Source organism: Leucoraja erinacea, chromosome 33 (genome assembly GCF_028641065.1).
Source record: "Leucoraja erinacea ecotype New England chromosome 33, Leri_hhj_1, whole genome shotgun sequence".
In the NCBI taxonomy this organism is placed as follows: domain Eukaryota; kingdom Metazoa; phylum Chordata; class Chondrichthyes; order Rajiformes; family Rajidae; genus Leucoraja; species Leucoraja erinaceus.
Genome location: NC_073409.1, coordinates 4,739,052 through 4,754,497, shown reverse-complemented (window position 1 = coordinate 4,754,497; position 15,446 = coordinate 4,739,052). Strand labels below are relative to the sequence as shown.

At 39.4% G+C, this 15,446-nt stretch overlaps 1 protein-coding gene across 2 annotated transcripts in view; it reads right to left on the bottom strand.

The window, feature by feature from the left end:
- galk2 (galactokinase 2) overlaps positions 1-15,446 on the bottom strand; it is a 57,369-nt gene that overhangs the window by 40,641 nt on the left and 1,282 nt on the right. The window contains exons 2-5 of one of the 2 annotated variants that reach the window (XM_055661069.1): positions 14,928-15,100; positions 10,737-10,825; positions 7,884-8,007; positions 2,346-2,436 (exon numbers count right to left, since the gene is read on the bottom strand). In XM_055661069.1, the coding sequence (XP_055517044.1) occupies positions 2,346-2,436; positions 7,884-8,007; positions 10,737-10,825; positions 14,928-14,983 (360 nt within the window). In that variant the 5' untranslated portion in view covers positions 14,984-15,100. Of the gene's footprint in view, positions 1-2,345; positions 2,437-7,883; positions 8,008-10,736; positions 10,826-14,927; positions 15,409-15,446 lie in introns of those variants that run through there. The other variant, XM_055661068.1, reaches the window with a different exon arrangement.

Sequence of the window (15,446 nt, the reverse complement as noted above, 5' to 3'; positions counted from 1 at the left end):
CTCCGGAGGCCTATCCTTAGGTTCCCTCTCTGAACTGTGTTGACAGCTTTTCTTAGATTGCTCCTAGTTAAAATTAGTGAAATAAATTAACTAAATATGCAATCGCAACATGGCTCACAGTGAAACATTATTCATCATATTTTTCACCCTGTGCTCGAAATCCTACCCTCTGCCATCACCAAATACATCAACTTTCTTATATAAATCACAATGCTTTAATTATAAGAAATACCCAACCATTTTTGTTGTTGAGTCCAGACTGCGTAGATCGATGTCCTATAACTTCACCACTCTTATTACCACCACCAACTCAGATGGAAATCTGCAAACCTTTGACACCCCAATGCAAGATTATTATTTGTGTCATCTGTGTTACCTATCATCTACCTTACCACTGTTAGTAAGCACAGTGTAACAAAGCAAAGCATCAGTGGAAAGTCAATGAATGTGGAGTATTTCGTTTTCTTAAAGGTGCCGCATTGAAGCTTGCACTGACACCATATTGGAATGAATAGAAGCCTAACTGATAGAAAGTCCCAGAAAGATAAACGGACCATTTTCAGTTGGTAAAGTGCAACTGAGAAGAAATGTAGATGCTTTCTTATTATATTTCAGGAAACATCTCAAAGTAAAATGGATATTTTTTTTATGCTTGGGGATTTATCTTTGCTCCATAATTGTAATCAAATTAGTGTAACAGGGTTTGTAATTTTTACTCGACGATTCAGAATCCAATTTAATGATTTAGAATGAAGACATCATGCATTATATTTAAGTTTGCTGACAATACAACAATACAATAATAGATTATAAGACAATTTTGGAGGAAGGCACAGAACTTTTGTAAAAGGATATAAACTGGTTAAGTGTGTGAATAGGACTCTGAAGGATGGAGTACAATGTGGAGAAAAGCAAAATGATTCATTTTAGGAGGAAAAATAGAAAAGTAGGGCGGTCACGGTGGTGCAGCGGTAGAGTTGCTGCCTTTCAGCGAATGCAGAGCCGGAGACCCGGGTTCGATCCTGACTACGGGCGCTGTCTGTACGGAGTTTGTACATTCTCCCGTGACCTGCATGGGTTTTCTCCGAGATCTTCGGTTTCCTCACACACTCCAAAGACGTACAGGTTTGTAGGTTAATTGGCTTGGTAAATGTAAACATTGTCTCTAGTGGGTGTAGGATAGTGTTAAAGTGCGGGGATCGCTGGTCGGCGCGGGCCTGGTGGGTCGAAAGGCCCGTTTCCGCACTGTATTTCTAAACTAAAACTAAATATGATGACTCAATTGAATGCTGTTGTTCAGAGATACATGGGCATTCTCACAGAAGAAATGCACATAGCAAGTTTGCACTACAGTAGGTAATTAGGAAAGTATAAGGAGCATGGTTTTATCAGCCTATGTTGCAAGAATAATGGGATCCAAAAGTAGGTAAGATTTTCTGCAATGGGACATGATTTTGGTGAAACCATACTTACAACACTGCCTGCAATTTTGATCTAATTTAAGAAATGATACTCTTGTCTTTGAAATAGTACACGGATTGTTTATTTAAAATATGAAGAGACAACATAACGAGGAAAGATTGGCACTTTGCACCTAAACTCGGTGAAGTATGAGAGGTAACCTTATTAAAACTTTGGTGTTTGCAGGATGACAAGGAACCTGCTGACAAGATGTTTCCTCTGGTTTTGGGTATTGAGACCTCATGGAATATACTCGGGAGAAGTGATCGCTCATTCATTATTGAGATGAGGAAGAATTTCTGTTCTCAAAGGCTCATGAATCTCTGGAGTTCTATAATCCAAGGCACTGTAGGTGCTGACTCATCATGTATATTGCAGTCTGTTCATTTTTCAACTACAGGGAAGCAGGAGTTGAAGCTAAGGTCAGATCAGATATGGTTTGCATGAAAATCAAAACTGAGTCAAGAGTGCAAATAGCATACTTCTCGTTCTTAAGTGGACGGGTAAGATAATGTTCCTGAACTTCTTTAAACTTCTCTGCTTTTTTTGTTTGTTTGGAAGTGCAGATGCAGCCATGGCTTCGTAGTTCATCTGAAACAATTCACATGGATGTACAAAGTGTTCCTATGTTTTATGATCAAGTTTCTGGAGTTGAGCAAAACCTGACTTAAAAGATGGGTGTGCCACCACTGAGCCACATATGATATCTTAGCTACCATCCGTCCTTACTCTACAAGGTGTCTATTTTATACAACTATGATCAAAAGCAGACGTATCTGCTTTCACAAACATTTGGATAAATGACATGGTAGACTTACAACATTCCAAAATTGGAATTTTAAATAAAAATGATCGACTCTGGAAAAATAATTGCTTTGCCTTACCTGAATTCCTTTAAATCCGCAAAGAAAGTAGTATTGCCAAAGAGGTTTAGTTGTGTCAATGTGGATCTTGTTTATATGAACACTATAATCCCTGCAGAAATAAAGATCATTGTTGAAGTATATTCTAAAGAATAGCTAACTGCTGCCACCTGTTGGCTGGAAGCAAAGGTCACTAACAACCATGTCATTGCTCAAATCACAAAAGCAGTAAAACTGTTAAGCCAGCACAATTGGGACTTTACTGGTGCTGGACTGGCAGATTTTCCAGTCTTTGGGATATAATTCCAATCAATATTGCAGCACACTTTTAATGAAAAAATGTTTTAAGATAGTATCATAGCTATTCCATTGAACCACGTACATTTCAAGGGCAAAGGACACAAAGTGCTGGAGTAACTCAGCAGGTCAGGCAGCATCTCTGGCAAACATGGATAGGTGTCGAGATGCATTGTCTCCAGAGATGCCACCTGACCGGCTGAGTTACTCCAGCACTTCATGTCTTTTTATGTATTAACCAGCATCTGCAGTTTCTAAATTTCAAGGAAACATGAGAACCAGGATTTCACTGATTTGAGCGGAACGACTGGAACCAGGGTCCAATTAAATTCCCAGGAAAGGTAGGCATCAGCACTTCACAACATAGATGCTAAACAATTGAGATTGTGTAGTATATTAACAGTGTTGCTTTATAAATCCATTTGGTGGATCACTAGCCCAATAATCTAAAAGAGTTAACAATTTAAAAGTTATTGCACATTTTAAAATTAAAATTAAATTAAAACTATAGTCATATTATCAGGCAGCCATACGAGCCTTAAACGATCAACTTGATATAAATATTTGATGTAATGGCTGTTTACTATAATTTATTATACTAAGTAATGAGTAACGGTTTAAAAAAAAGTAATTTCAATAAATGTTGAAATGGGGGTTTAACAATTAGAATTCCCTATAGCCAAAATGTCCCGAATATTTTACTCACTCGGACAGGTCTGCAGGGTCAGAATCAAAACATTTCTAATCATCACACCGAGATTCAACTCTTCCTCACAAGAGGATTAATATGAAAAGGGAATCTGGAAGGTGCAGGTCATTATTTTCAATAATGCTAGATTTATTGCCCTTTGTATCTATCTACAAACAAAAGCCTACCATACAATGAGCATAGCATCTACTTCTTTAGAGGAATAACATCTCCAAATGATCAAACCAAGAACTAAAAATGTTGATTTCTTCAAGCTGCTAACACTTCACATTACATCAAATAGCTACTTGACTAAATGCGAATGGGTCAAAAAGGTAGCAAAAGGTTGAAAACAAAGCACAAAATCTTTGATCTTGAAATATTTTTCTCCCAGAGTCATGACTGTTTGGAAGACAGTGTGAAAACACTGTTTCTAAATATTCCTATGGTAGACACAAAATGCTGGAGTAACTCAGTAGATCAGGCAGCATTACTGAAGAAAAGGAGTGGGTGACGTTTCAGACAGAATGAGAGTTCCGACCTGACATGTCACCTATTCCTTTTATCCAGAGATGCTGCCTGACCCGCTGAATTACAGGTATTCCAGCATTTTGTGTCTATCTTCGATGTAAGCCAGTTCCTTCCTACACATTTTCCTATGGTAGAGATGGATAGATATGGTAAATTATGGCCGAGATGGAAGTAAATGGTAGAGATGGAAGGAAAAGGAAAATTACCGTTGGTTTAGACATCATCTTATGACAGAACAGACATGAGTGGCCAACTGGCCAGTTGCCCACACATGTCTGTTCTGTTATAAGATGATGTATTTGTTTATACAACAAACTGAAATTATTGACCCGAATGATCAGAAAAAGCAGCCAGATCCCCGATTTATCAGCGTTCCCAAAGGACAGCACCTCAGTGAATATATAATTCCTCTCAATATTGTACAAATTACAGTTCTGCAAGTATTACAATGGGACGACATGACAGATAAACAATATTGACCAGAAAATTATGTTTCTAGAACAGAAATATCTCCATTCACAAGTTACCACTACACAGTGACTTTTCTAATATCTGCATTGATTTTTTGGTATTTCTTTTAATGTTAAATCAAATCATTTACGATATTTAGAAAAAAACAAATTTTAGTAAACGTCGCCCTGATAATTTTATGGTTGCTTAATGTTATAAAAAGTCTCCTCCCTCTTCTGTATAGGATTTCATTCGAAAAATGTCATCTAAACTTGATGCTGGTCCGTAACTTGTTAAAATTGAAACTGAAAGTCAGCATCACAAAGTTTCAATGTGATCACTTAGCACTGCAGGAATTACTGTAACTCAAGTGAAATCAGACACCATAGTTACTAATGAAATGAGTCATGAGTGTGGAGTGTAGAAATAAAACAAAATGTTAGTGTACAATCTGAACATCAATCAAAATCTGGAGCATATGGTGGTGGTGGTTGAAATAATGTTTGTATTAGCTTGTGATAGGTTTTGCAAGGGTCAGAATGACATTTGTGAGAACATTTGTTGTTGACAGCTGCAGTGAGGCAGTGCAATAAGGTCCATAATTCGGTAATCCAGCGGCTGGGAAAGTTGCACTTCAGAAGATTTAATTTTAAATCACTTGACCTGTTCCTTGAAGCAGTCGTATATATATTTAGAAAGTTGAAGGGCCCACTTAGGAAGTTGACGTTCTGTTCTCCCACAGTCAACATTAAACGTACTGCTTGCTGGTGCCTCATAAAGGGCAACAAGACCATAAACATGATACACGAGTTGGGTTGAGAGCCCCGTCACGCAAAAGCTGGAGTAGGGAAGTAACAATTATGGAGATGTTCAGAAGAGGTTTAGATGATTTCTACATCCTACCTCATTTGAATGTCCTCCTAATTTTTGCTTAAAGCTCACTGGAATGATGGTGGGGGGGGGAGGAGACTGGTCGCTGCAGGTTTCTAGTAAGTACCTAAGCGAATAATACTCATCGAGGTAAATGTGGCCTCCTCCTGACAGTTGTGCTTGAAGAAGTGGGGCAAGGACGGGAGGGAGAAAAAATAAATCCAAATTAGCCCTGTAAGCTAGTCTGTCCCCCCAAGCCTACAATAAAACTTGCCACTAACTTTAGTTGACAGCTCAGGACTTGGGCATTTATGCATTTTACAATCACAAGACCTTTGGGATCTGAATTATATTATTGAACCAAGATATTTAAATATTTGGGGATGCCTTGCATATAGCAGGCGTCTTGACACTTCTGAAAATAGAGTGAAAATAGTGAACACAACTGGTGACTAAATGCCACACAGGTACAGTTAAAGTTAGTGCTGTCAGGTGGCATCCTTAATCACTTACACACATTGATTTAATTTTACTCTAAGATATGCATAAGTACAGATATCAATATCACTGCCATCATCTTTGTCAATGCCCATTGCGATACATTTGTATTTAGGAACTACTTTAGTAAAACATTATTCCAGTAGAAATGTACATGTTACTTCCCTTTGATTAACATAGAACAGTACAGCACAGGAAAAGGCCCTTCAATCCACAATGTCTGTGCGGAATATGTCAAAACCAACACTTATCTGTCTGCACAAAATCCAGATCCCTCCATTGGGAATTGCCTATTCAGAAGTCTGTCATATATTATTTTCATAGCTGCCTGCTGCCTGCACCACCACCCCTGGCAGTGTGTTCCAGGCCCTTAAGACTCTCTGTGTAAAAGCTTGCCTGACCATCTCCTTGCCCTGAACATTTCCTCCTCACATCTTAAAGCTATGCCCTCTTGTATTTGATTGTTCCATCCTGGGAATGAAAAACTTGGAAGTTAGATACTTAGGTTAAGATACCAGTATTTTATCTATTTTCAATCAGAATCCAAACAAAAGTTTTCAAACAAAGTCAAAAGGTTTTTGACTGCTCCTATTCTAATTTGCTTCTCGTAGACAAGATATGAGCAACTTCCTATTAAGGGCAATAACAAAAGTAGGAGATGGCCACTTAGACCTAGCACAGCAAGTCATAAGGTCAAGTAATACGAGTAGAATTATGCCATTTGGCCCATCAAATCTACTCTGCCATTCAAACTAAGCTGATCGATCTCTCCCTCCTAATCGCTTTCTCCTCTTCTCCCCATAACATCTGACACCTGTACTTTCGAAAGTATTTTCTAAATAACCTTAAGTGCCCCAAATATAATCACCAACTGCAACAATTACCTCATTTAGTGATCAAATTGGAATTCCCATCTATATTTCTTAATTCTTGTTGTATCCCCCCCCCCTCCCTCCCCCCCCCCTCCCCCCCTTCCCCCCTCCCCTCCCCCCCCCCCCCCCCCCCCCCCCCCCCCCCCCCCCCCCCCCCTATTGCCTGGTATCCCCCACATTAATACAATTGATATACTGCTGTTACTTTTCATGCATTTTATAGCTTGGCCTGCATCTCAAGCCTGCCAAATCTGAAATGCACAATTAGGAAATTCATTAGTTCCCAATTTTTCAATTGTGCGATTTAGCATGTTCTGAATCTAATTTAGCAGAAGCACATCCATCCAATGTGCAAAATATAAATTAAGTTGAAATTTAGTAAGTTGCAAATCAGAGAAAACTGGTGTATCTTTAATTCTAGAAAGAATACACCATATATTGTTATCTATGTTATTTTGGATGGTAGCATGTAATATGAAATGGCTAAGCCCGAGTGCCTATTACAAACAACAATCGCAGGAGATGGGCACTTAGACCAAGCACAGCAAGTAGCTTGAACAATATATATGTTTTAAATAACTTCAATAATATAAACTCATTCCCACTTAAAATTTGAAATATAAATAATCCCCAAATATTTGCATACTCATAGCTAAAATATATAAAAATTCAGGTTTCATCAACGTTTGCAGATAAGAGTTTGTCTTGGCATCATGATCGGCACAGGCATTGTGGGGCTTGTTCCTTTGCAATATTGTATTATTCTATTTTAATAAGTCTTACTCTTTCTGAATCAGTCCTTAACATACCTTTCACCTCATCCCTCATCCTTATGAAGTATCATCGCTAATTTGCTTTTATCTTCCTCATGCCATGAAGAGTTTCCCACCAATTTCTTGGTCAGATGACTCATTCCTGGATATCTGTCAACTGATTTCTGTTACCCGACTTCTCAGCAATCTACAACAGCAACACAAAGTAGAAACAAGCAATTGCAGATGCTGGTTTACACCTGACCCACTCTTTATGTCCTTTAGATCAACCCAAAGTAATCTGTCTCCAATTTTTTTCTTCCTCTTTATTTTTGGCATTTATTAGAAAAGCACAGCTTAGATCAGCAGTACACCTCATTAAAAACTTACGGATTCAAATCAAGATCTTCATAACCCCATGGTGCACCCTGCTATAATTTAAATACTTAAAAAAAAACTCAATATTAACTTTAAACATAACAATACAGAATTCAAATTTAGCACTGTCAAGACTTTTCAGTAAACACAAAGCCCCATTAAAAAACTGGAATAAAAACTGCAATAGTTCTTTCTTATTCCTGTTTCAAATTAAATTGCTCACAGGTATACAGGATTAGTGTTTGCCAGCTGGATGATACTTGTTTGCGTTGGTGTGACAGCTGCCAAGATATCTTGTTCTAAAGCCATTGGAAGTACAGCATAGCCACTGTAATCAATGTGTTCCCCTGCAAAATATTTAAATTACTAAAATTATACAAGCATTTCATAACAAAAAGATTACATAAATTAGGCTAATTAAATAATTTTATGAATGCCTGTCAGATTTCATGTTAAGTAATATAGAAAGTGGGTATTTTCTATCCCTCTTCCTGATAACAGAGAACCAAGGCATAATATCCCACATTTATAGATCCTCCTATTCAAGTAGCCATTCTTTGGCATACTAGCTGATCAGAGCCATTAGATTAATAAAATGTAGCTAGATCCGGTCCTCATGCATGTTTTTCAGCAACTTCATGAGATAGCGATCAGATGGCTGTTTTATGTCCTTCCCCCAAAGGATTGTGCATGTCAATTGGCAATTTACAATGTAGATTGAGATAATCTTTTTCACCACAAGGCAAGGATCTGGGTGCTTTGTAAAATTAAGCCATGATTACTGTTGCCCACTATGTAATTGTAGTAAAAGGAAAGCTTTAACAACTTTAATTAACAACATTTGGGCCACAATCAAAGCAGTGCATCTAAAGATCTAGTTTTCTAGTTCACATGCTAACGATACTAGTTTTTAAATCATCCTCACTTAATTGCCTTTGCGGTTTAGTTGTGTAACCATCTGATTTTCATCTTTTCCAAGAAACAGAACGTAATGCAAATTTTATGCTGTTCTCAGAATCTGCCTTTAGTTCACAAGTTGGCCTTTAAAGAATCGATAGAATGCTGGAAGAACTCAGCAGGTCAAGCAGCATATGTGGAAACAAAAAGGTGTAATGCTATTGATGCTGCTTGACACCGTGTTCTTCGAGCATTCTATTTTATTTAAAAGAATCCAAAGTACATTAATGTAAAACTAACATCTATCCAACTTTGGTTAATTCACATATGAAACTTATCATCGCCAGCTTAAAGCTTAGCATAACAGACAAATTTAGGGAGTTCAATGCTTATTCCAGTTCCTGACCGTATTCCAGGCTGATATCTCCATGAGGTATTGAGTAAGAACTGCATAAAAGGAGTTCATGCCTTTCAGATGAGATATTAAATTAAGGTCCCATCTACAAGATATCCAAACCAGCATTTATCCCTGAACAAATATAACCAAATCATTCACCTTACTGCCATTTTCAGGAAAGTGCCATGTACAAATGTATGTACAGTTATGTTTCCCTGACATTATAACATTGAGCAACTACACTTCAAAGGCAATGAATTAGCTACACTAAGCTGTGGGATAATTTACAGTTACAGACAGGTTCATGAATGATATTAATAACAATTTACATCACACAATAACATTGTCCATGTTTGTGGGCTGGCAACATTTAAATAAATGCACATCATGCATCAATAATAACTTTGCTGAGTACAAGCAATATATATTTTTTAAAAGCTACCGACAGCAACTATTCTGATCAATTGCCATTAACTTTTGTTTAGTTTGGCTCACTGAGGTCTTTCCAAATAGTTCCTTTTAAGCAACACGTGGTGAGGATTAGATGGATTACTGAATCTGACAAGTGACACAAAGAGTACAGTCCTGCCAATTGAAGCTAGTGGCAGGGGAAGTGACCACTACCCTTCTTGTGGCACTTTTCCACACAACTGCAGGAGGTACAGCAACTGCCCTCCCATCTCATCCCTTCCCACCTTCCAGGGACCCAACTGTCCTTCAGGGTGAAGCAGAAATTTGCTTGCACTACTTCCAACTTAGGTTGTAGCGTTTAACGCTCACAACCCAGTCTTTTCAGAACAGTCGAGTTACATGTCATTTTAATTCTAAGCGTCTAGTTACATATCATTTTAATTCTACATCCCACTCCCTCTCTGATCTCCCCATATTTGATCTCTCACATTGTTGTATTGAAGCCCAAGACACACTCGAGGCACAAGTTCTCATCTTCCATCTGGGACTCCATACTGAATTTAATTATTTCTGATAATAAGACTTTATTGTTTATGCTTGAATGTCTACTCACCATAACCTTAACTCGGTTTCTCTCTCTACATAGTTGCTGCCTGACCTGCTGAATATTTCCATTACTCTCTTCTACTTCATGTTTGAGGTAGCTAATGTGTTCCACATCTCAAGTCCAATCTTCCTTCATTGTTTTTCCTCTATCGTTTGTCCTCAATCATCTCCCTCATTTTACACTACTATGATGTTTGGTATAATTGACAAGCCGTCACCACCCTCGCTCTGACAGCACCAACAGTACAGTATTTGTATAACCTGGATTCTCCTGGTCTCTACTCACCACGGGCAATCCCTTTGTTCTCACCATCCCTCCCTCTCTCCTATCTTTTAGTTTGGTCCAGTAATATCATACCACATGCAATATTTGCACGCCAATGCTTTTGCGTAACAAGCAAATCACAAGCATGTTGAAAGAAATTAGTAACGTAGCCAATACATTTTACTTAGTCATTCTCCTCCAGAATAAATTTAAACATGATGCTATTGCACGCACAGGCATCACTGAGACAAATGTTGAAAATGATATCTTAAACTAATTTAAATTTGAAATACTTTGAATATTTATAAAACAAAATACAATGCTACTAATGGCTGTGGCAAATTTGTTACTAAAGGTTTATCAAAAGGTTGCACACATAATACCAAAATGATGTTGAAGCTGATAGATATTTTTAACATGTGGCAAAATTGCAATTGAATATGAGATAATACATTTATTTATTTTTAAGTTGTTAGTTTATTCAATATTTATTCACATACCAATTAAATTAACTCGCCCAGGAGCCCGTGCATAAAATGCAGGTGGCATGCCATATTTAGATATAAAGGCATCTTTCAATTTTCTGAACCTGCAAAAAAAAGTAATAACACAACATAAATTATTTTTGCAATGCTTCGGAGGCAGTAAAAAATATTTTTACTTGATTTTTCAAACATATTAATATTAAATTATGAACTCAAAATAAGGAAAACAGAAATCATAATAAATGGAATTTTCCAACAACACAGAAAAAGCTGGAATAATGTCAGCGGGTCAGGCACCATCTGTGAAAAGAGAGATAGTCAATGTTTCAGGTTTGGGACTTTCACCAGAACTGGGAAAAAGATAAACATGTTATTCTAGATAGTGGCGAATATGTGAGAGGGCAATAGGTAGAATAGAGGGAATTGCCCGATAAGTTGTCTGACACTTTAATTTGCCATTCACTTTCACTCCAATCTCTGTCTGTGGTCTCCTCCTCTCTTACAATGAGATCCAAAACAAGCTACCTGCACATATTGCTATTTCTCTAATTTCTTCCATTTTTATTTGAATCAGAATCAGGCATTTTTACCTGTCATCTCTTTTCTCCTTTTTATAAATCAGACTATACAAACATGTTACTCAGCCAAAGATGCTGATCCATCCCCTATTTGCCATTTTTTCCACCATAATCAGAGATATTCCCTTTGTTCCACTGATTGGCCTCCCTTACCTTATCTACTATCTGGGATAATTGATTTCACGATGTCTGAGTCCCGATGAAAGAACCCAGAACTGAAACATTAACTGTTTCTCCTTCCATTGGTGCTGCCTGGCCTGTTGAGTATTTACAGTTTGACAACTTTTACATTTCCATTTACAGCATTTATTTTCTGTTTCTTAGGGTGGCAAAGTGGCGCTGCTGCCTCACAGCGCCAGAGACCAGGTTTGATCCTGACCACAAAGGCTGTCTGTACCGAGTTTACATGTTTTCCCTGTGTATTTTCTCCCGCTGTTCCTGTTTCCTCCCACATCCCCAAAACGTGCTGGTTTGTAGGTTAATTGATCTCAGTAAATCCCTTGCAAGTCATTGCAGTTATTGTTGCTATTGCAATATATTTGGTGGGACATCAGGCAGCGACAAAATTGCTCTAAGTTGTGACTTTCTAGAAATGTATAAATTGAAAACAGTTTCGATCATCCTTGAAAAGACCTTTCAGAATGTTTGACTGGGGGGGGGTGGGTGAGAAAATTAGCATGAAAAATGGCAATGCTAACATTTCAACTAAATGGCATCTTTTTAAGGAAAAACACAAAGTGCTGGAGTAACTCAGTGGGTCATGCAGAAGGTGACGTTTCAGCTCAAGACCCTTTTTCCTTGCAGATGCAAAATGCAAAATTAAATACAGCACAGCAACTGGCCTTTCAGTCCAAATGCTGTAGCCAGGGGTTCCCAACCTTTTTCGTCCTGTTTACCCCTGGCAACTTTAATAGCACATAATAATGTTATTCCACTTATTTATGAACAACTAATGATGAACAGATACAGGTACCAGTATACCAGAACCATACACAGTCAGTCAGTGAGAAAAAATATGTACAAATCCAGAATCAACAAATTTACCCCCTTAGTAGACAAAATTTACCCCCTGGGGGTAAATTTACCCCAGGTTGGGAACCCTTGCTGCAAGCCATTGTTTATTTTCTGCAATATGCTCCTTGCATGCCTGATAACCGTGCCCTTTCTAGAATTCTTAACTTTTACTCACTCTCGCTTTGACGTAGTTTCCTTTTAAATTGTTTCAATGTTTCTTGGCTCTAAGATTCTCCCTTCTCTGGGACTCCCCCTGCTGGCCTTCAAATCACTTTGGGCCGTTTTTATTTCCAACTGCCAGTGTGACATCAACTGTCTTGACTTCCCAACTCCGTTACCCACCCTAATTTCACCCCCTCTGAACGCGCAGCCCCATCATTCACTGAGCAACAATCCAAACAGTTGTTAAACCCGCCGATAAGCGAGGTGCCGCTGTGGTCTGGTAGGCTGCCCTCTACAGTGCTGAGGCCAGGCACCAGCTCTCAGACCCCTTGACCAAGACTTCACAGACAAACAGCAGGCTATCATCTCCCAAAATGTTTCTAATCTCATCACCTCTGGCGATCTGCTCTCCACAGCCTTCAACCTTATCGTTCCGCAGCTCCACAATACCAGCTTCAACCTCCTCCCCAGGTTCCACAAACAGGACTGCACTGGCAGACTCGTTGTTTCCGCCTGCTCCTGCCCCAGAGATCTCATGTCCTTGTACCTTGATTAGATCCTATACCCTCCTTGTTCAGTCCTTTCCCATTTACATCCGAGAAACCTCTCACACCCTTCAACTGCTCAATATTTTATTATTTCCATGCCTTCAGGATCACATTTAATAGAATAATATTGCTTAAATATATAGTTATTGGATTTTGCATTTCGAAAAAGTTCCAGCTGAGAAGAAGGCAGCAAAATACTGCAAATATTCGGGGTGAAAATGACTCCAGGACAGTTTGTTAGGAAAATAAAGGAAATGGTAACATAATACTTATACAGTTGAGTGAGTATAATTTTATGGATGAGAAATTGTGTTCAACCAATTGATGACTTCTTTGACAAAGTAACTAGCATGTTAGATAACAAGGAAGCCAATGGATGTACCTAATTTTGTTATACAAAATTTGGTCTGTGAAGTGCCCCATAAAAGATTACCGCATTAGAAAAGCACCTGTGGACTTGAACATAATAGGTTAAATCCAGGGGGTCAGATATGGGGCTTTATGTGTGGGCCAGATATATTGTCAGTGCAGAGGGGCTAGGAGCAAGGCCAAGTTTGCTCGCTGAATTTCATCAAAAGTAAGTCAATAATGCCTTACTTTTGATGAAATTCAGCGAGCAAATGCGTTAATTCCCAATATTTTGGATCTTTAAATCTCCACGGCAAATGTCTGCTAAGCACTTCCGCTGTTTTTCCACCTTCAGTTCCCTCTTGTAATTACCCTACTTTCTATCTTTTTTTTTGCCTGAAAATTTAGGTCGCTGTGCTTCACGGTCACCCCGACTAGCACTGAAAATTTCAGCTCAAAAATTGGCCGTTTACCATGTTTTTAACGGATGTGAAAATGCGTGTTTCCCCATTCACTAACATGTACCGAAGTGACATATGTCCTCCAGTTAAATGTTTCGGTCACGTGAGGGGGGATCTATGCTCATTTGACATTTGGTGAAATCACCCTATATATTAAGATCATTCATGTGCTGCACCTGTTGATCAGAGCCTGGCTCTACTGTGGAATGTAATTAGGAATGTAATTTAGCCTAACCTTATTCATAGCTAATCCACTATAAAACATAAATATTGCATTCAAGTGTAAGTTAAAATGCTCGCTACAGCATGCACTAGATTGCACTATTTCAAGCTGAAAAATGCAAAAGCTCGAACCAATGGCGCTCCCTCGGGCTTGGTCTGTCGCAATTTCTAACTCCCAATTGCCACCCAATGTTGGCAGCCCTGCTACTTTAAAACCCCTAGCCAAACACTGTCCACCAATATGTGCCAGATATTTTATGTTACTTTGGTGTCATGCACACTTGGCCACTGTGCACACACGAGCCATGACGAAACTAAACAGTGTAAACGTGTTGCACTCGTGACAGTCCTTGCGCACCTCGTGACATAATCCCAATTAAAATCTCTTTAAAACGTTTGGAAAACTATGACGAATGTAAACGACTGGGTAAGAGTGGTCTGTCGATTAGGGGAACGTATGCAGTTCATCAAATAAACCAAATCAATTGTGTTATAAGTGAAATGAGTGATTGAATTGACGGAATTTTCGTGGACGGGTGTCGATTTACACCATGTTATGTCCGTGTCGAACATAACACAACTGATCGCGTCTTGTCAGATGGATATTTCAGAAAAGCTGAACTCGACATTGTTTGTTAACCAAATAAAAAGCACAACTGTTCGTCTCGTGATTAATAAAGCCTGAAATCATCAATCCCATCCCGGGACTTGCGAGTCTATCATTAAGCATCGCAAACAGTAAAATAGAGGCACAAGGAACTCTGGCTGATAGTTTACAAACCCACACACACGCACACCCCAAGTGTTGGAGTAACTCAGTGGATTACTCAGCCAAGTTGCTTAAACCGAGATAAAGTTGCGAGGGCTCTCTACCTTTCATTTTCTGACACTTGCAAGAATTGCTGCGGCGGCGTGGCGCCGTCCTCCATCCCTCTTCCTCGTGGGAGGGGTTCGGTCCTGTCTTGAAACCACCCCCGGCGCTGGTTTCCCTGGTCTGGGGCGAGGAGGAGTCTTACCCTGTTCTGGGATTCCTTCCCCCGTATCTCCTTGCACAAGGTATGAAAGCACCTTGTGAGATTTCCCCAGGACTGCTCGCACAGCCGAGAGTGAGGAGATACCTTGGCTCGGGATTCCCCTGGAGGCTCCTTGTCCTGTCGTGGGATCCTTGCACAGCTGAGGGCGAGGAGGTGCCCTGTCCTGATCTGGGATCCCTCCCCCGTAGCTCCTTGAACGGCCGGGGAGTGTACAGACACTCTACCGTGGCTTGGGACTCCTCCGGCGGCTCCTTGCTCTGCCCTGGACCAGCCTCCTGGCACGGCCGAGGGTGGGAAGGTGCCCTGTCCCTTGGGATTCCCCTGACCTTGCTTGGTCCCTACGATTGCCCTGTCCCTA